Below are 21,700 nucleotides of genomic sequence, written 5' to 3'. Positions count from 1 at the left end.
GGAAAGGGGAAAACACAAATGAAAGGTGTAACACTTCGCCCCAACACCTGTCAACACCTCCCCCTCCCCCCCCCCACCAAGAGACCTGCCCTCCCGCTGGGAGCCCGTCACGCACCTGAAAATCCGATATCCCCCAAGACCACCTTCTTCCGGTCCTTGACACTGCTGATCTGCGGGAAGTAGGCGTCGAGGGCGAGGAAGGCCAGGCACCCGAGGAAGGCCAGCACCCCGATGGTGATGCCATAGTTACAAGCGTTGGCATTGCGATTGAAGACGCAGTGCTCCTCGATCTCGCTCGGTCGGTTCACGTAGCCCTCGTTGACAATTGATCCAAATACAACAATCGAGAAAAGCTGGGGAGGATGCACACATGAGGCAGAGAGTAAGGGAGAGATAGGGGCAATAAGAGTATGAGATAGTGAGAGAGAGTGAGGCAGATGGAGTGAATGTGGCAGTGACAGAGAGGGGGTTGTGTGTGGGGGAGAGAGGAGGGTTGTGTGTGGGGGAGAGAGGGGGGTTGTGTGTGGGGGAGAGAGAGCCAGGGTGGAGTGGGGAGGGGGGTAGGAGGATGGAGGGTTCACACCAAAAGAAAAAAAAAGAGAGAGCTATTAGTTTCTCAATATATTCAAACTGCCCAACATGTTGATCCATGGCCTCCTTTTGTACCAAGATGAGGCCACCCACAGGGTGGAGGATCCACACCTCATATTCCACCTGGATATCCTCCAACCTGATGGCACGATGATCGATTTCTCCTTCCGGTGAGCAAATTTCACCCCTCACTATTCCCCACTCTGACCCTTGGCTTCTTCTCACCTGTCTATTACTTCCCCCTGGGTCCGCTCCTCCCCTTCCACCTACAGTCCACTCTCCTATCAGATTCCTTCCTCTCCAGCCCTTGACCTTTCCCATCCACCTGGCTTCACCCATCACCTTCCTGCGAGCCCGCTTCCCTCCCTCTCCCTTCTCAGTCCTGAAGAAGGGCCTCGGCCCGAAATGTCGACTGTTTACTCATTTCCGTAGATGCTGCCCGGCCTGCTGAGATTCAGTGTTTTGTGTTTGTTCATACGTAAAAGCCCTTTAACAGCTCGAGGCACCTCAAAAGCAGCTGGAAAATATATAAACTGGTATGTCAATGTTAAAATAGGTAATGAGATGTGAAAGAAACAATGCTAAAGGAGCATCATAAAAGAGGGAGGGGAAGATGTTTAGGGAGGGAATTTCAGACGCATGGCCCGGGCAGCTTAAAACAGGCCTGTTAATGGCGATTAGACTTATCACCAACAGCAGGCCAGTGCAGAGTCGGGGTGATTAGAGATTCAGGGTGGGGTGATGGCAGAACAGAATTTGAAAACAAGGGCAAGTACCGTAAAATAGTGTAGGGCAGTGAGCGCAGGGATGAGGGAGAAGAAGGAGGTGTCAGCTAGCAGAGCTTTGAGGCACTCAGAGTTGGACAAGATGAACAGGAAAATGTTGAGGTACCACAGGTGAGGGTGAAGTTTCAGCTACAAATAAGCTGAGGTGGCACGTACCTAGGTAAGGCTGTGAAAGTAGAAATAGCTAATATTCGCTAACAGCAAGGATATACACTCAGTGGCCACTTTATTAAGTACAGCAGCTTGTTCATGTAAATATCTAATCAGCCAATCATGTGGCAGCAACTCAATGCATGACATGGTCAAGAGGTTCAGTTGTTGTTCAAACCAAACTTCACAATGGAGAAGAAATATAATTGAAGTGACTTTGACTGTGGAATGATTACTGGTGCCAGATGGGGTGGTTTGAGTATCTCAGAAACTGCTGTCTCCTGGGATTTTAGAGATGCTCAGCAATCTCTAGACAAAAAGTCCAGTGAGCTTCAGTTCTGTGGGCAAAGAACCTTTTTAATGAGAGAGGTCAGAGGAGAACGGCTAGTCTAGTTCCAGCTGACAGGAAAGTGGCAGTAACTCAAATATCCACACGGTACAGCAGTGGTGGCATCAAATCAAATGCCTGTTTATTGTGCTGGCGTTCGGGACAGCAATAAGAACACATCATTGCTGTTCCTGTAACTATGTTTTAAAATTTGATCAGTCAAGAGTTGCTGGCCCTGAGTGAACTTGTTTGCAATAATCAGAATTGGGTTTAATATCACCGGCATGTGTTGTGAAATTGTTAACTTAGCGGCAGCAGTGCGATGCGAAACGGGATAAAAATAGAAAAGAACTGAATCACATATATATATATATATGTTTTTAAAATTCCTTTTTATTTATTTATTAAATAGGTACATTAAGTAAGTAGTGCAAAAACAGAAATAAAAAATAGTGAGGTAGTGTTTATGGGCTTAATGTCTATTTACAAATCGGATGGCAGAGGGGAAGAAGCTGTTCCTGAATTGCTGAGTGTGTGTCTTCAGGCTCCTGTACCTCCTCCCCGATGGCAGAGGGGAAGAAGCTGTTCCTGAATCGCTGAGTGTGTGTCTTCAGGCTTCTGTACCTCCTCCCTGACGGTAACAATGAGAAGAGGGCATGTCCTGGGTGGTGGGGGTCCTCAATGATGGAAGCCGCTTTTCTGAGGCATCACATTTTGAAGATGTCCTGGGTACAACAGAACGTAATGTCCATGATGGAGCTGACTAATTTTACAACTCTCTGCATCTTACTTCAATCCTGTGCATTAGCACCTCCCCCCGCACCATACCAGACAGAGATTCAGCCAGTCAGAATAGTCTCCATCGTATATCTGTAGAAAATTTGAATTTCCATCTGCTACCATCCCCCCCCCCCGTTTTCCAGCTGATCTATGTTCCTCTGTATCCCTGGGCAACCGTCCTCACTATCTACAATTCCAACAAGCATGTTGTTAGCAAACTTACTGACGTCAGCTATCCTCTACTGACTGAGAAGAGGGAAAATGCCAGCATACCAAAGGTAGGAGGAGGCTAGCTAGAAGGGGATAGGTGGGTGGGAAAGGTCAAGGGCCAGAGAACAAGGAATCTGATAGGAGAGGAGAGTGGACTATGGGAGAAAGGGAGCGAAGAGGGTACCCAGGGGAAAGTGATATTCATTCCCATAGATGCTACCCGACCTGCTGAGTTCCTCCAGCATTTTGTGTGCGTGGATTGCTTTGGATTTCCAGCGTTGTGTTTCAGATGTTCTCACCCAACGAGGTCGCAGCCCTGATCCGTGCCATATATTACTGGTTATAGACATCCAGTCATTAAAACAACCGTCCAATCCAAAACTGGCTTCGTAATACCTGTACGAGGCAGAGTGGCAAAACACTCCGGCCAGCAAGTGTCCTAGCTTTCTGGAGCTGCCCACCATTCAGGATCTAAAAAACTTTGCTAAAGTCCACATACACAATATCTACTGCCTTGCTTCATCAACTTTCACAGCAACCTCCTAAAGCCGAGTCAGGACTTCACAAGCACTAAACTGTATCAACTCCGCTATCAGTCCCCTGCCTTTCCAGAGGTCATAAATCCCATTTCCAATAATTTTTTTCTAATCGTTTTTCTAGAAACGAGTCTAATCTAATCTAATTTACTACTAACACAAAGTCTTATCGCTACAATCCTTTTAAAATATATGAACATTAGCTACCCTCCAGTACCTCCCCCGTGACTAAAGATGATGCAAAAATCTCAGTCCAAAAGGAGACTATTCAGTTCATTGTTTACAAAGTGATTAAAAGTCTTTTGTTTCCGAGGGCCTTAAATAAAAGATGGTCAGTAATTAATAAATGCAGTAAGGGCTTCAGTAGAAACATTTTTATCCAAAATGGTTAAAGAGTGGCTGATGTAAAAACCAGATCACGGGTTTGTGAGGAAGCTGAATAACTGCGCGAGGAAGACGGGAAGTGGAAGGATTTATTGATGCAGCAGTTAGGGAGGGAAAAAGAGGTGTGGAACACAAACACCAGCACCCAGTCCCAATGGCCTACTTCTGAGCCAATGACTCAATCAATAATTAAACTAAAGCAAGGCTACTAGATGCCCCAATACCCAATGAAGTGTAGTTACTGTTACTGGCTCCTCGAAAAATTGGGAGAAGTTACATGCAAAAGTAATGTCGAATGCAATACCATGAATACTGGAATTCTGGCTGCAGGATAGTAACACCTGTGGACAGAGGTTTAGGTCTTTGACCTCAATTTTCAAAGTGCATTTATTATCAAAGTACGTATACATTATACAACCTTGAGATTTATTTCCTAATAGGAAACCATGAAACAAAGAAACCTAAAAGACCATCAAACACTTAACGTGCGGCGGGGGGGGGGGGGGGGGAAGAAAACAAATCACACAAACAATAAACACAAACAAATAGCATTGTGAACTGAAATCCGCAAAGGGTGTTCGTCTATAAAACCTTAGTTCAGCGCAGAGCCAAGTAAGCATCACGGAGTAGTGAGCCCTCACCCTAACTTTTTCAATCTGGCCTGGCATACAACTTGTCCAAACATTGGGTTCTGTCACTTCAATACGCTCCGAAGTCTGGACCGTACCACTTGACTCTGCCTGAACCGACTTTTTCAATTCAATCTGAACCACTAATTCTGTTTTACTTTCTACAAACACCGCCTGACCTGCTAAGGATTTTCAGCATTTTCTTGTTTTCATACGACAGCAAACATCCATTCTTTGAAAGACTGACTGAACAGCCACGATAAGAAAGAGGCTAAAATCTTGCTACAATAAAACAGCCCTCTGACAGCAGCATAATTTACTCTTCTGGCAATAAGCTGCTCCCTCAGAACTGTCCTAATGGTGCCTTCCTGGAGTCTCATAATCAAGTTCCGTCATTTGAGTCCTAAATACTGAACTGCCTGGTGCCTATCACAAAGGACATGGGCTGGTCACATGAAAACTCACATGGGAGCTGCCTCAATGCCACTCTCTCATTCTCTCACTCCATGACTGGTCCCACGCGAGCTTCAGGCGGGATCTAAAAATACCTACAGTAATTTGGCTGCACACTTGCCACTTTGTTCTCCAAAGCACTGCTAAAGGGCATGGAGGAAGCATGCCGGGAGTGATGAAAGAGTTTGAAATGTTGCACCGTGTATTTGGTGAGATGCTGGTGAGTGGTGATCCTGAGATGAGAATAATCTCTTTGACTTGCTCACACAACGTTGACATCACTGGAAGATTACCATTTATTGCCCATCCCTAATTGACCTTGACAGAATCGTGATGAGAAGCCTCCTTGCAGCAACCAATGAAGACACTCCTATGAGAGCTCTAAGATTTAGACCCAGGTTGCAACTCATTCTGGTAACGGACACTTAAAGCCCTGCCACTTGAAAATAGTCAATTCAAGTTTGATTTTCATTCAATCACACATGAATACACCCAAACAGGACAGTGATATTCCAAGGCCAAGATACAAAACACAGTCCCAAAAGTCACACACAGCATGCAAAAAAATAGTGCAGACCTCGAGTCCATGTATGCCACAGAAATCTGTAGTTGACCGCAATACAGCTTGCCTTCTGGTGAGCAAACACTGGGGGGCAGCACTGACTCCAGCCTGAGCGCAGCGCCACACCGCCCCCTGGAGGAGCACACTGGCTCTGACACCTCCCTCCTGGCGGCTGTAAACAGGTGACACTGTGGCTGGAGGCCTTGTCCTTGCTACAACCGAGGCCACGCAGCTCCCGTGCTCTCTGCCAACGAATCGGTGAATCACTTTTGCAGCATTCCACATTAACAATGTCCAAAAGGGTCTTGCAACCACCAGAAAAGCACATTCCAAAGGCATACATCATAGGGTTATCTAGTTGAAGGCACGCCATGTTGGCGCTGGAAGTCCTCAATATAAGCAACACACTTTAGTCAAGTCAAATCACTTTTATTGTCATTTTGACAACTGCTGGTACAGTACACAGTAAAAATGAGACATTTCAGGGCCATGGTGTTACATGACACAGTATAAAAACTAGACTGAACTATGTAAAAAACAACACAGAAAAAAACACTACTGACCTACCCAGGACTGCATAAAGTGCACAAAACATTGCAGGCATTACAATAAATAATAAACAAGACAATAGGGCAGTAAGGTGTCAGTCCAGGCTCTGGGTATTGAGGAGTCTCATAGCTTGGGGGAAGAAACTGTTACATACTTTATTGTATGTTTTGATGTCTGTGCCAAATAAAGATAATCTATAATCTCCCAATACCTCTACATTCCACCAATTCTGGCTTCAGTTTTAAAATCCAACCTAGCCAGGGCCAAACTAAACCATACCCGAGCCAGCAGCAACACAGACTAGCCTCACCAAGGATGGCTGGGGTTACCCAGACTGTACTTGAGCGCCCTAACTTTCTTTATTTCCAGCACTGGCAGTGTGTGCTCAGCTGTTGAGGCTCACAGACTCTTGAGGGTGTCTCCCTGGCCCTCTTCAATTCTCCTTCCTCTTATAAAGGAACCTCTTCACACCAACACATGAGGTAATAGTGATGTTCAAAGGTAAAAATAATACTGAGAAAGTGAGATGTAAAGAGTTGTTGAATATGAATCTGTAGATCGTAGTCAGTTCAGAGTTGCAGTGAGTGAGATTATACATGCTGGTTCAGGATCTTGATAGGTGTAGGGTAATAACTGTTCCTGAACCTGTTGGTGAGGGACCTGAGGCTTCTGTACCTCCTACCCAATGGTGGTAACAAGAAGAGCCTGGCCTGGATGCTAGCTTTACTGTACTGTATGCTAATAAAATATATATCAATGAAAAAGAGAGAGAGATTCCAGACTACTGAGTATAAAAGTGGATCAAAAGAGAAGGTTCTAGCGAACCATGAGGGGTATACAGACAGGGTAAATGCAAGTAGCTTTCGTTGGGTGAGACTAGAACTAAAAGTCGTGGGTGAAAGGTGAAATGTTTAAGGAGAATATCACGGGGGACTTCTTCACTCAGTGTGGAACGAGTTGCTAGCAGAAGTAGTGGATATAGGAGTAATTTCAACATTTAAGAGGATCTGGATAAGTACATGGATGGGAGATGTTTGGAAGGCTATGGTCTGGTGCAGATCAATAGGTCAGCATGGCCTAGATAGGCCAAAGGGCCTGTTTCTGTGCAGTAGTGTTCCATGACTTGATGAAAGTACAAAGATCACAGAGAGGAAGTGGAGTGGCTGGTGGATTGGTGTGAGATGAACAAAGTCCAAAGGAAATCATTTAGGATGAACCATCCCCCATGGCTCCTTTGTAGAGAGAGTGAAGTGCACCAAGCTCCTGAGCGTTCACATCATGGATGACCTCACCTGGTCCTCTAATATCACCTCCCTGAACAAGAAGGCACAGCAGTGCTTCCGCTTCCTAAGGAGATTGAAGCAAGTGTGGCTCCCCCCACCGCCATCTTAACTGCATTTTATAGGAGCACCAGAGAGCGTCCTGACAAGTTGCATCGCCACCTGGTATGGAAACAGCCAAGCACTGGACCGGAAGTCCCCCACAAAGGACTGTGAGAATGGCTGAGGGTCTCCTACCATCCACCTGGGACATTTACCAGGAGTACTGTGTACATTGGGCCCTTACGATTATTAAAGATCCCACCCATCCATCATCCTCTTTGACTTCCTACCGTCAGGCAGGAGATTCCGACATAGAACGACAAGAACGGTCAGGATGGGAAACAACTTTCTTCCCTCTGACCACTGGGCTTCTGAACTCTCTGCCACATTGCATTTGAAGCGTGACTGCTTAATCTGTTCTGTACCCTACAATATTTATTTTATGGTTTAGTTCATGCATAATTCATCTGTAGATTTTATCCTTACTTTGTTGCGTATGTTATGTGTACTACTGTGCTTTACACCCTAGTTTGGAGAAACATCTCATTTGACAGCATACACATATATAAATGACAAACTTGACATGAAAGGGAAAATAGAAATATTCAATATTCTTAATGTAGCTTAGTCTCTTGTAAAGCAGCTTGGGATGTTTTGCAATGTTAAGGCCACTAAGTGAGTGGAAGCTATGTAGTTTGGTGAAGATTTCCTTGGACTTTAATCTCATAGCTTTGCCTACATAGTCAGATTAATTCTCTGGTTTTGGGGCAAGAGCAGGGTTTGAAGGCTGTGCTGACATCCAGGGAACTGGCTTGGAAGTAGCATTGCTCTTCACACACTGTGCACCTTACAGGATTTGACTGGAATGCTGCCGGAACATCTCCCCCTAGTCCTGTCCATCTGCTCAGGAATTGTGGCTCTGCTAACTTGCGTGAGAATTGTGTCCTGCTCACTCAGTCTCCTGCCTTCCCCCAGTCAGTTCCTGTCAGCCACGGTCTTCTTTCTAATTATTTCTCCGACCCTTTCAAGCTGTGAGACGCTTCGGTTATTTTCTGATTTCCCTCTTTCCATCTCATTAGTCAGGTGTCAAGAGCAGGGAACTGCAAAGAATGAGATCTAAAATTATGAATAGTAACAGGTCAGAGTTACAAAGAGATGAGGGATTCTTCTTTTTGAAGTAGAAGGCAGATGAAATAAGCTAAAATTTTGCTTGAGAATGGTGAACCTTCTTCTAGATGAATGAGTGCACCCCGAACAGCATTCTCACTCACTCCCTATTTTCTCTCGCATTCTGCATTAAGCTCCTCCCTGCTTCCCTGAGTTTCTTTCCATTGAGGACATTAATCCTCCAGTGACCTTAACGGAAATAAATACACACAAACAGGCGTATGCACACACACTCGGGAGGAGGAGAGCGCACGAGAGGGCCAGGGACACAGATGCTGTTGTCGAAAGCAGCAAGGCACGTTGGGAAAATTACATAGAGCAGACATGATTTGATAAATCGAGGCATAGAGTACAAGAGCAAGCAAGTCATGGTGAACCTTAGTAAAGCACTGACTCAGCCACAGCTGGAGTGTTCTGAGTACCACACTTGACAGGACGCAGCAGTGACTTACCAGAATGTTTGCAGGCATGGGGTATAGACTGCAGAAGCTCACACTGGTACAGGGGCAGATGCAAGGGAAGCTGAGAGAATGGAATTTAAATCACAGAGCATTGTTATTACAATTGGTAGAGGGGGCAGGAACGGGGGGCCACTAGAAAGAAGTAATTGGCAAAACAATCAAAAGAGATTTCTTTACTTATTGAGACACAGCACAGAATGGGCCCTTCCAGCCATGTCACCCAGCAGTCCCCCAATCTAACCCTATCTTACAATGACCAAATAACTTACCAACAATAACTTTGGACGCAGTCACAAGGGAGAACGTATAAACTCCTTACAGGCTGCAGCGGGAATTGAACCCGGGTCGCCGGTACCGTAAAGCGTTGTGCTAACCACAGTGCAACCATACCATTATAACCACTTATTTGAACTGCTGGGATTGTAGTGAAGGTACATCTGGGGCAGAGGGCAAGGCAGATTTGATTACGTTTCAATTCAAGCTGGATATTTGAGAGAAGGGAATTTTTAGGGCTCTGGGGTGAGGAAGGGGTGTGTGACAAATTGGATTACTCCCCATGTGGTCAGACTTCACTAAGAGTACTTTGAGCAGTTTGGGCCCTTTATTTAAGGAAGGATGTGCTGGCATTGGAGAAGATTCAAAAAGAATTATCTTGGGAATGAAAGGGTTAATATACGAGGAGCTTTTGATGACTTTGGGACTGTACCCGCTGGAATTCGCAAGAATGAGAGGGGATCTCATTTAAACCTGTCGAACATTTAAAGGTCTAGATGGGGGGATGTGGAAAGGATGCTTCCTGTACTGGGAGCATCTAGGACCAGAGTGCAGAGCCTCAGAATACAAGGACATCCCTTTAAAACAGAAGTGAGGGATTCCTTTAGCCAGAGGGTGGTGAATCTGTGGAGTTCGTTGCCACAGACGGCTTTGGAGGCTAAGTCCTTGGGTACACTTAAAGCGGAGGATGATAGGTTCTTGATCAGTAAGGGCATCGAAGATTATAAGGAGAAGGCAGGAAAATGGGGTCGGGAGGGATAATAAATCAGCCATGATGGAATGTCGGATCAGACTCGATGGCCCCAGTGGCCTAATTCTGCTCCTATGTCTTAAGTTCTTATAGAGAGCCAGTACAAATTTGGGAGACCGAATGGCTTTATTTCATGCTGTTGCCATTCTCGTATTCAGAGACACTGATACACAGAGAGACACGATCAACAAGCCCGCTGGAGAAACAGAAATGTGATCTCCAGTCAACATTTAATCATGCACAAAAGACAGACACACACAGCCCTGTGGGGTCAAAGTGGTGCCGGTATTTACTGATCAATAAGCCACAAAGGGTGCCTGTTCCTCTGTGGCCCGTAACACTCTGTGATAAACAATGGCCCCTAACTGATGCATTGAAATTTGCCGAAGGGTTTCGGCCCAAAATGTCGGCTGTGCTTTTATCCATAGATGCTGCCTGGCCTGCTGGATTCCCCCAGCATTTTGTGTGCATTGCTCGGATTTCCAGCAACTGCAGAATTTCTCACTTGTCATTGGAATTTGTACTGTACGTCACTGACAGGCAAAAGATTAAACCTATTCCCATGCAGTCTACAACAAACAAAAATGGTTCAAGTACAAATGGTTAAACAAGCCATACTCTGACACCATCACAGGTCAGCCTCTGATTGGATGACCGTCTGTACGTCATCTCCTACAAGTTGGATTGGATGAAAGGCCAATAAATGGCCCCAATGCTATTCAGCTCGGAAACCAGGCACTAATTACTGCGGACGTTCTCTTCTGAAATCTCGTTGTGAGAAATAACTCTGGGCAGATCCAATTGTTTTCCCCTTGAACAGAGATGAAGCTGCCCTTCAATGTCGATTAAATAAAATACAGGATGTGCAAGCAAATCCTTCCACCACCTGAAGGTGCAGACGCTCAAATCGATATACAACCTTCTTCCAAATCTAGTTTAATATCAAACCCTGCAATGTAGCTGTAAGACACCCTATAAGTATCGGCTTGTGTTTCTACAGATAATAATTACTCCCCGTCACCAGGGATCAATCCTTACTCCTGAAGCACTCTTACAACTCCAGTGCCTGTTATCATCAAAGGAAGGCAGAGAAAATCACCGCCATTTTGATCTGAATAACAATTCCCCTTTGATGCTGAGGTGGAAGCAGGTAAGAGGTTACTGTCAGCAACACACACAAAATGCTTGAGGAACACAGCAGGTCAGGCGGCATCTATGGCGAGGAAAACAGTCAACATTTTGGGCCGCAGGATTGGAAAGGAAGGGGGAAATGCAAGAATAGAAAGGTGGGGGGGGGGGAGAGGAGAAGGAGCGTGAATGCTTGAAGAAGGGAACAATTGTGTGGCTAGGCACAGCTAAAACACCATCGATAAATTTGCCAACGACACAACTATTGTTGGAAGAATTTCAGATGGTGATGAGGAGGCGTACAGGAGCGAAACAGATCAGCTGGTTGAGTGCATTCACAACAACAACCTTGCACTTAAAGTCAGTGAGACCAACAAACCGACTGTGGACTTCAGGAAAGGGAAGTCGAGGGAACACATGCCAGACTTCACTGAAGGATCAGCAGCGGAAAGGGTGAGCAGATTCAAGTTCCTGTGTGTCAGCATCTCTGAGGAACTATCCTGGGTCCAACATATTGATGCAGTTACTCATTAGGAGTTTGAGGAGATTTGGTATGTCACCAAAGATACTCTCAATATCTACAGATGTACCATAGAGAGCATTCTAACTGGTTGTGTCACTCCCTGGCATGGATGGGCCACTCCACAGAATCGGAACAAGCAGCAAAAAGTTGTAAATTCAGTCAGCTCCATCGTGGGTGCTGGCCTCCACTGCATCCAGGACATTTCCAAAAGGCAATGCCTCAAAAAGATGGTATCCATCATTAAGGACCTGCATCACCCAGGTCATGCCCTCTTCTCATTGCTACCATCAAGGAGGTGGTACAGGAACCTGAAGACACACACTCAACACTTCAGGAACAGTTTCTTCCTTCCACCACTAGATTTCTGAATGGACAATGAACCCATGAGCACTACCTCACTATTTTTCCCTTATTTTTTGCACTACTTATTCAATTTAATTTGCATATATATTTCCTATTGTAATTTATAGTTTTATTATGTATTGCTGCCACAAAACAACAAATTTCACATTTGCCCAGATTATATTGGCTGTGGAGGCCAAGTCAATGGGTATATTTAAGGCAGAGGGTGATATATTCTTAATTGGTCAGGAGATGAAGGGATATGGGGAGAGGGCAGGAGATAGGGGTTAAGAAGAGAAGATCCAAGGTTAAGGAACCTCCATCACCCAGGACTTGCCCTCTTTTCATTGCTACCATCAAGGTGGTGGTACAGGAGCCTGAAGACGCACACTGAGCATTTCAGGAACAGCAATTTCTTCTCCACCATCAGATTTCTGAATGGACAATAAACCCACAGTCACTACCTCAGTATTTTTCCCTACTTTTTTGCACTTTAATTTATTTTTTAATATATTTTCCTATTGTAATTTATACTTTTATTATTATGTATTGCATTGTACTGCTGCTGCAAACAACAAACTTCCCAACGTGTGCTGGTGATATTAAACCCGATTCAAAGGACAAGGTAGTAGGTGATAGGTGAAGCCAGGTGGGTGGGAAAGGTAAGGGACTGGAGACGAAGGAATCTGATAGGACAGGAAAGTGGGCCATGGGAGAAAGGGAAAGACGAGGGACACCGGGGGAGATGACAGGCAGGTGAGAAGGAGAGGGAGTAAGAAATGGCTGGAGTTGTTTTAACTCTAAGGCAGGACACTGGTGGTGATGGGTCTGCATCAGGGAAGGGAGTGTGGGCTGAGGCAATATACTGGAGAGGCTCTCGCGCAACCCAGCAATACAGACGTAATTTCGCCTATAACATACCCAACACCACCTAACATTCCAGAAGATGTTCAGCTGACCACACTCAATGAAAACATCGAAGATTGTAACCTAGTGTCAGCTATCATAAGAACATAAGAAATAGGAGCAGGATTTGTCCGTCCGGCCCATCGGACTTCCCTGCCATTCAATTACATCGTGGCTGATCTGTCCGCAAACTCCGTTCCATATCGCTGGTTTGATAAGCATTAATCCCTATTTGTTAATTTCCTTTTGACCCTGGTGGCTTGCTAGGCCATTTCAGATGGCAGACAGCACTCAAGCACATTGGAAGGTATGGAGTCACAAACAGACCCCAATGAGGTTACCAGATTTTTACTTCTGAAGGAACCAGACTGATTTTTCCAAATGAGAATTTAGCAACTTTATAGTCATCATTAATAGTATTACCTTTTTATTTCAGGCAGATTTAATTCAAATTTCCCAGTTGCCACAATGATCTGAGCACTCTACACGTTAAGCAAGAGCTTTGGATATGGTTAAAGTTTTACTGTTCATCATCCAAAAAAGTCTATCACTTGGCATTTTTCTCCACAACCAATGCGGAATAAGAGACTGTAATAATAGTGTTTTGGTAAGACTACACCGGTTGACTATGGCTTTGGTCATAGAGCCAGACTGCCCAGACACAGGCCTTTCAACCCATGATGCCCATGCCAACCACACAGTATCCATCAATAATAATCCCAAGACACTTTGCCCCTGGTGAGTAGTTGGCTGAGGAATGACCTCATTAAGGTATATCAAATCATCACCATAAGACCTAGGACCAGAATTTGACCACTTGGCCTATCAAGTCTGCTCCACCATTCCATCACAGCCTATTCATTATCCTTCTCAATCCCATTCTCCTGCCTTCTCCCTATAACCTTTGACACCCTGAATAACCAAGAACCTATCAACTTCTGCTTTAAGTATACTCAATGACTTGGCCTTCACAGCCATCTGTGGCAATAAATTCCACAGATTCACCACCCTCTGGCTAAAGTAATTTCTTCTCATCTCTGTTCTAAATGTACATCCTACCTTTAATCATGAGGTTTGTGGACCCCAGGTTCGGAACCCCTGGTTTAGAGGGATACTGGCTAAACACATACAAATGGGGCTAGCTCAAACAGACATTTTGTTCAGCACGGACAAGTGGAGCCACAGAACCTGTTTCTGTGATGTGCAACTACTTCCCAGCACTTGACCCTCTGTCTTCTGTGCCTCGATGATTCAAGTGCTTATCTGGATGCTGTGAGATATCTGCCTCCACCATCAACCCAGGCCGTGGGCTCCAGATTCCAATTACCTACTGGGTAAAAAAAATCTTCTTCAAACCCCTTCTAACTCCGCCATGGACTATTTCAAGCCTGAATACAAAAGGAGGATGGTTTGGGAATCCCATCCTGTAGAAACCCAGAACTACAGAGGCTCCAAAGACCTCATCGCTGGGAGAGGAAGAATCTTCAAAGACCTGGGGATAACCTGAAAGTCTGGCTCAGGACAGAGGGCTCTAGCGAGTTCCTGTCAGTGGCCTATGCTCCAGTAAAGGTAAAAACCCTTCTAAACCTCTATCCCATTGCCTTAAATATACAGAAATTATGTCATAAAACAGACAATGAAGGGAAAAGTTTCTTACGAACAACGCTATCTATGCCCCCATGGAAAAGACCTGGAATTATTTGTCCATTTCTGGGAGAAGACTTCCGGTTATTCCGCTCAGGAAGTAATGCCATCCCCAGCAATTTTCTGAAGAAAAAGGAGGTTGGTTTTAGTCATCTGAAAATCGCTGCAAAGTGCTTCTGCTGTAGGTGTGAAAACGCCTGCAAGCTCAGCACCTCCACTAACACCATCCACAGGTGGTGTTGTGGACTTCCCCCTCCTGAGACAGAAGGGCATTACTGACTATGCAAAAACATTCTTAACTCTCGGCTAACCAACAACCCTTGTGGATGCCATTTGGCAAAGCTTTTACCGTGCAATGCAGTGATCAAAACGCTGCGCTTTGAAGTGAAAGACATTAACTGAGAAAGACCTGATGAATTATTTGGGATTGTTTGTGGTAAATATTAACCTACTAAACAGAGTGACTGCACTTCGGAAAAAAATACTTATTGGATGCAAAGTGCTCTGGGAATTGGGACTGTACTCCAGAAATAGCAATTATTTTCTTGCTTTTGAAGGTGTACTGGTAGGTGCCCATAATATGGATGCCCTCCCCATTCAGTTCAGAAGCAATTAAGAAGATAATTAATAAATCATTGCTGTACATACCTCAAGAAAGAGTAAATAAAAAATCTTTCATTTTCACCAAGGGAGACAGAGTCACAGTCACGAAATGGGCTCTTCCGCCAAATTGATCTATGCTACCAAGGCATACTTCTATGCCAGTCCCATTTACTCTAGTATAACATCTTGTTTGAAAGACCAGAGTGGGAACTCAACTTTATCACCTTTTTATTTAGAAACATGCAACCAACACCAATCCATCTCATAAATTGGGTTAAAAGACTTTTAATTAAACAATAAACGACCTGGAGTACAGAGACTGCTTTAACTCAGAAAATATTGCTGCCCCCGTAGAGGTTCCGCTTGACAGGATTACTGAGCAATGGTACCCATCAACACTGATAAGAAAATAATAGTGATTTGTGCACGAGAGAGAAATCACAACAAGGACAGTGAAACAACTATTAGGGGGAAAAAGGAACTGGAATGTGATAGTGAATTTCTAAGAAATGATCAGGATTTTCCAGTGAAGATGATTGTAATCCACATTCTCCATTCTTTCTTAACCCCACCAAGATAAGAAAGACCATTAAGACCACTCTCTTATGGTACGGCACAGTAGCATAGTGGTTAGCACGATGCTTTACAGTACCAGTGACCTGGGTTCAATTCCTGCTGCTGTCTGTAAGGAGTTTGTACATTCTGCTTTTGACCATGGGGATTTCCTCCCATAGTCCAAAGACGTACTGGGTGTTGGTAGGGTAATTGGTCATTGTAAACTGTCCTGTGATTAGGCTAGGATTAAATCAGGCAATTGCTGGGCGGTGCAACTCGAAGGGCTGGAAAGCCTATTCCGCGCTATATCCCAATAAAAATAAATTCCTTAGGGAGCACTCTTTTTAAAAATTCTCATTCTTTCAAATTCCTCTTTTTCAAATTTTTTTTCCGTATCTGTATTTTTCTTTAAGCATGGAGTACAGACAGAGGCCCTTTGGCCCAAATGGTCCATGCTGACCACATCCTCCTTCTTGTTAGCCCTAGTTGCCTGCATTTGACCCAACAACCTCCAACCCTTTCCCCTCGAAGCACCTATCCAGAAGCCACTTGCATGTTGCAATTGTACCCCTCTCAACCACTTCCTCTGGTAGATCATTCCAGCTACTCACTTCACTGTGTCAATGAGCTACCTTTCAAGTCTTGTTTAAAATTTTTTGCCCTCTTATCCCTGTATCTATGCACTCAAGGTCTTCAATTGCCCTTACCTGGGTCTAAATGATCTCCCCTTCACACTGAGACTGTGACTCTTGGTTGTAGAATCCCTCACCAGAGAAAATATCCTCCCTACATTCAGCTGTTGAGTCTTGTAAGAAGAGTTTCAATGAGATCTCCTCATTATTATTCTAAAATCCAAAGAGTACAGTCTTGTTAGGGTTATTGAATTAACAGTGCAAGACCAGTCTCCAAGATCTGTGCACCACCGATTCTGGTCGCCAGATCATCCCAGAATGCTCATCTCTGGTGTTCTGAGACCTGAGCTCTTTAATTCCTTCCCTAAATCTTGTTGCAGTCTTTATCAAGAAATGCTGATCTCTTTGCTTAAGCTATTGTCACCCATTGTAATACAGTGGATTATTGTTGATTGGGACACATCGGGACCAGTACATTTTGGCCCAATTAAGCAGCTGTCCCAATTAGCTGATATTTCATGGAAATAATCAAAAAAGATAAAACTACAGCTGAACTAAGTAACAACTTACATATTTAAATGAAATGCAGAACAAATTAGAACACTATTCATATTACTAAAGTAATATAAAACTGTAGATCAGTTCCTAATAGTTATGAGCACAGAAATTGTCTTACTGGGTTCTCATTTTTCAAAATTTTAAATGTACTGAAGTAGGATTTTTTGAGCTAATCTACAAAACATTGTGTATCATGTCAAATCAAAAGAAATATTTCAAAACCTGTCAACAATTTACAAAAAAATTAAAAAAGAAACTTGTGAGGCTGAAAAAGTATCCCCCGCCCCTTTGTAATTACTACACTAACTTTCCTCAGGTGCAATACTGTATATTACCTTACCACCTCATCCTATTTGTTGACATAGAAAATTGGAGGATCACCTAAACAAAATACCCCCTCCGTCTGTAAGGTCCAACAATCTAGTAGAATTTCAACAGACAAACCAAAATTAAGCCAAAAGTCAGGGAAAAGGTAACAGAGAGGGAAAATCTGGGGAAGGGTACAAGACATCTCAAAGGCACTAAGCATACTTCAGATCTCTGAGCAGTCCATCGTGAAAAAGTGGAAAAACTATGAAACCACAGCCACACTGCCTAAGTCAGGCCATCCTTCTAAACACCAACAGTCACTGAGTAATTGCAGAAGTCAGTGGCCGCAACCGGAGATGATGTTCATGGCTCCACAATCTCCAAGGCCTTGCACAAAAATGGTACTTATGAAAGAGTGGCAAGGAAGAAGCCCTGGCTTAAAAAAAACACACACACACACCTTTGCCTCTAAAGACTTTGCAAAGTGTCACTTAGAAGATACTGTGAAGATGTGAAAGAAGGTCTTATGGTCAGATGAGACTAAAGTGGAACGTTTTGGCCTCAGCACTAAGCGGTACCTGCACATCAGCCAAGTAACACCATCCCTACTGTAAAGGTGGTGGAGATAGCATCATGCTATGGGGACTGGAAATCTGATCAGGATTGATGGGAAGATCAATGCTGCTAAGTTCAAAGTGATGCTGGATAAAAACCTGCTAGCCTCTGTCAGAAAGCTTAAACTGGGGAGGAAGTTAATCTTTCAGCAGGATTAACGACCCAAAGTGCACCGCCAGAGCAACCATGGTGTGGATTCAAATGAAGAAAACTGATATCCTTGAGTGGCCCAGTCAGATCCTGACAGTAATCCCTTTGAACATCTCTGGCAAGACCTCGAGACTGCTGTCCACTGCTGCTCCCCAAGTAACCTGGCACAGCTTGAACCATTTTGCAAGGAGGAATGGACAAATTTTGCTCTGTCACGTTGTGCAAAGCTAACAGAGACTTATCCAAAAAGACTACTGGCTGTAATAGCTGCAAGAGGTAGTTCAACTAAGTACTGAGCAAAGGGGATGAAGACTTTTGAACTTCTGACATTTCAGTTTTTGAAGTTTTAGTTTTTCATGCTTTACAATTTTCCCTGTTGTACTGCTCTACTGAAAAAAAAAAGAGCATGTGAATCACAAATACAATTTTTCAGTGAAATTGATCAAAATCTCTGGCTGTAATACTTATTTATATGAACAAGGATTAAGGGGTGAATATTTTCACAAGGTACTGTATGTCACCACGTACAATCCTGAGATTCATTTTTCTGTGGGCATATTCAGCAGATCTAAAGAATGGTAACTATGACGGGAAATAGAAAGCAGTGTTGAGTTGAGGAGGTGGGAGTGCAACATAGTAGAAATCTGTGGAATTCATTGCCACTGCTTCCTATTTCCACAGTCGTCCAACATCTCTGCACTCCAGTTCTGAATTCCTGCTCAGCTCCTTCACCATCATTAATTTCCAGTGAAGGTCACTTTGGATACCCCAGGCTGATTCCTGCTCCCTCCCCAAACCTCTACAAGTCAACCCCTTATCATTCTTTCATTCTGACCAATCTCCCAATCTCTCATCCCTTTCCCAGAAAGAGTGCAGAGAAGATTTACCTGGATGCTGCCTAGACTTGGGGCCTGAGTTAGAAGGAAAGGTTATTCCCTGGAACTGAAGAGTATGACTGAGATGACTACGGCTAAGATGAATGAAAGGCTTAACATATCAGGAGCATTTGATGGCTTGGAGTTTAGAAGAATGAGGGAGGATCTCATTGAAAACTACTGAATATCAAAAAGTCTGCATAGAGTGGATATGGAGAGGATGCTTCCAATAGTGGGGGAGTCTAGGACCAAGGGTCAGCCTTAGAACAGAAGGGTGTCCCTTTGGAACAGAGATGAGGTGGAATTTCTTTAGCCAGAGGGTGGTGAATCTGTGGAATTCATTGCCACAAAGGCTGTGGAAACCAAGTCATTGTGTATATTTAAAGCAGAGGCTGATAGTTTCTTGATTAGTCAGGGCATCAGAGGTTACAGGGAGAAGACAGGAGAATGGGGTTGAGAGGAATAATAAATCAGCCATGATGGAATGGTGGAACAGACTCAATTTGCTGGTTTTATCAAGGACGAGAATTTTAAGATTGAAATGTTTCCAGGACCCAGCCTGTGGGGTGTAATGGCTGCACGGGAGCTACCACAAGCTGAGCAATGGGAGTCTGCTTTCTCATAAACACAGGTACAAAGCAGAGGACCGGGTTGATTACAAGCAGCCTAAAACTCAGGATAAAGAAATTGGACTGAATTGTCTTTTGGAAATGGGAGCTAAATTACATAAAGGAAAAGGTGACAAAGCACTTGGATCTAGAGTTAAAGAATAATATTTCCACCCGCTGAGCCTTGGAACTGAAACTTTAATAGAGATACAATAAATTCTGAAGATGCTGGAAATTTTGAGCAACAAACACAACATGCTGGGTCCCCTCAGTGTTTAGTGTGTGTCACTGAACTGTCACCTGTTTTTCTTTCCACAGATGCTGCCTGATCTGCTAAGTTTTTCCAGCACTTTTCACTTCTGTCCCATATTTCCAGCTTTTGCAGTTCTCTGATTTTCATCCGCGAGGGGGCTGACTGATGGGACAGTTACGCAGAGATATTGATCAATGGTGCAATTGAGAAATTGAGTAGACATGTGGAGGAAGGAACCAAGGGATGTGTAGAAATGAGGCTGGCAATCTCTTCTTGTATGGTCACAGATAGGACAAAGAACTTGAGTCTACTTAGCCAAGAGCAGACCAATAGCAGGTTTAAAATAAAATCAAAAGGTCATGAAGACGACTCCTGTTTTGGGAGCACCAATCAATACTGGCTTCAGCCAAGAGCCACTGCAACGCTGTTGTTTCTCATAGAGAGTAGGGAACTCCTCAATGTGTTATTGGTGTGTTGACAGCTAGAATTCCCCTTTGCAAGGGACTTTTTAGGTACAGCTTCTTCTCCTCTGCCATCAGATTTCTGAACGGGCAATGAATCCATGAACACTACCTCACCATTTTTGTTCTCTTTTTGCACTACTTATTTATCGTTTTTATACATATTCTTACTATAATTTATAGTATGTTATGTTTATACAATAAATAAAATTTACTGTACTGCTGCTGCAAAACAACAAATCTCACGACATTATGTTAGTGATTATAAACCTGATTCTTGGTTGAGCTGTTTTCCGATCTTGGCAATCCACTTGCAAACATTTCGTCACCATGCGAGGGGACATGGTCACTGCGCTGTTGATTGTGGTGTGTCCTCTGAATGCTTGGTCACAGAGTCGCAAAGAGGTACAGCACTGAAACAGGCCCTTTGGCCCATCTAGTCCATGCAAATCCATTTAAACTGCCTACTCCCGTCGACCTGCACCGGGACCATAACCCTCCTAACCCTACTATCCATGTACATTTCCAAACTTTGAAATCGGGTTCACGTGCACCACTTGTGCTGGCAGGTCATTTCACACTCTCACCATCCTCTGAGTGAAATAGTTTCCTTATGTTCCTCTCAACCTTCTCACCTTTCACCCTTAAGCCATGACCTCTAGTTGTAGTCCCACCCAACCACAGCGGAAAAAGCCTTATCAGCTGAATAGACGTCATCACTCAGTTGTGATGTGGGGAGGAAATCCCATTGCCAATTGGCAGTGTGGTGAACTTCATGAGTTGTGGTCTGGAATTTTGCCTGAATCGGCTCATCCAAACCCAATTCTGGTTGGTGCCTGAATGGGACAGTAGTCGCACCATTCAATTATGTGCTTGACATTTTGCTATTGAGATATCCCCCCTTCAATGACAGGACAGAAGGCGAGGAACTCCACAGTTATACATTTGTTTTCTTGAGCCTGGGTAGAGTCTTTCCATTCTTGGCTATCTCAAGGGGGCATCTGATTATAGGAGGGAGGAGGGGAGGTCAGTTATGGGAAGGATTCAGTTGATGCTCCACCTATCTTGGGTGTTGGGACGTAAGGGCCAACCTGACGATGTTGATCATTTACCACTCAATCTCTGCAGAGTTTTTCCTTCTGTGAGCAGTCACTCCTAAATAACAATCAGTACTGGCATAATTTGTGTTGTTGAGAATTCATTCAGTCACTCAGGCGGTTCTACAATAAGTTAACCGTGTTAAAGTTCAATTAAACCATAAGGCATAGGAGCAGAATTGAGCCACTTGGCCCATCAAACTGCTCTGCCATTCAAAGGTCCAAAGGTTCATTTATTATCAAAGTATGAATGCAGTATACAACTCTGAGATTCATCTTCTCCAGAGAGCAAAGAAAACTATGGAATCATTCAAAGGAAACATCAAGCCCCCCCTGCACGAAAGAAAACTAACAAAATCATGCCAAACGGCAAAATGATCATCAACCCCCCCCCCCACACATGAAAAACATCATGCAATGCCAACAGAAGCATCAAACACCACCCCCACCACAGAGAAAAACAAATGAAACGAACTGCAAAAAAATCACCCCTGATTTATTATCCCTCTC

At 44.0% G+C, this 21,700-nt stretch overlaps 1 protein-coding gene across 2 annotated transcripts in view; it reads right to left on the bottom strand.

The window, feature by feature from the left end:
- Positions 1 to 21,700, bottom strand: part of LOC132382963 (synaptogyrin-1-like) — a 45,988-nt gene that overhangs the window by 10,063 nt on the left and 14,225 nt on the right. For both annotated transcript variants that reach the window (XM_059953580.1, XM_059953579.1), the window contains exon 2: positions 116 to 353. In XM_059953580.1, coding sequence (XP_059809563.1) covers positions 116 to 353 — 238 coding nt within the window. The remainder of the gene's footprint in view (positions 1 to 115; positions 354 to 21,700) is intronic.

This window comes from Hypanus sabinus, chromosome 29 (genome assembly GCF_030144855.1).
Source record: "Hypanus sabinus isolate sHypSab1 chromosome 29, sHypSab1.hap1, whole genome shotgun sequence".
Taxonomy (NCBI): Eukaryota; Metazoa; Chordata; class Chondrichthyes; order Myliobatiformes; family Dasyatidae; genus Hypanus; species Hypanus sabinus.
Note: the sequence above shows the minus strand (reverse complement) of the source record. Positions and strands in the feature narration are given on the sequence as shown.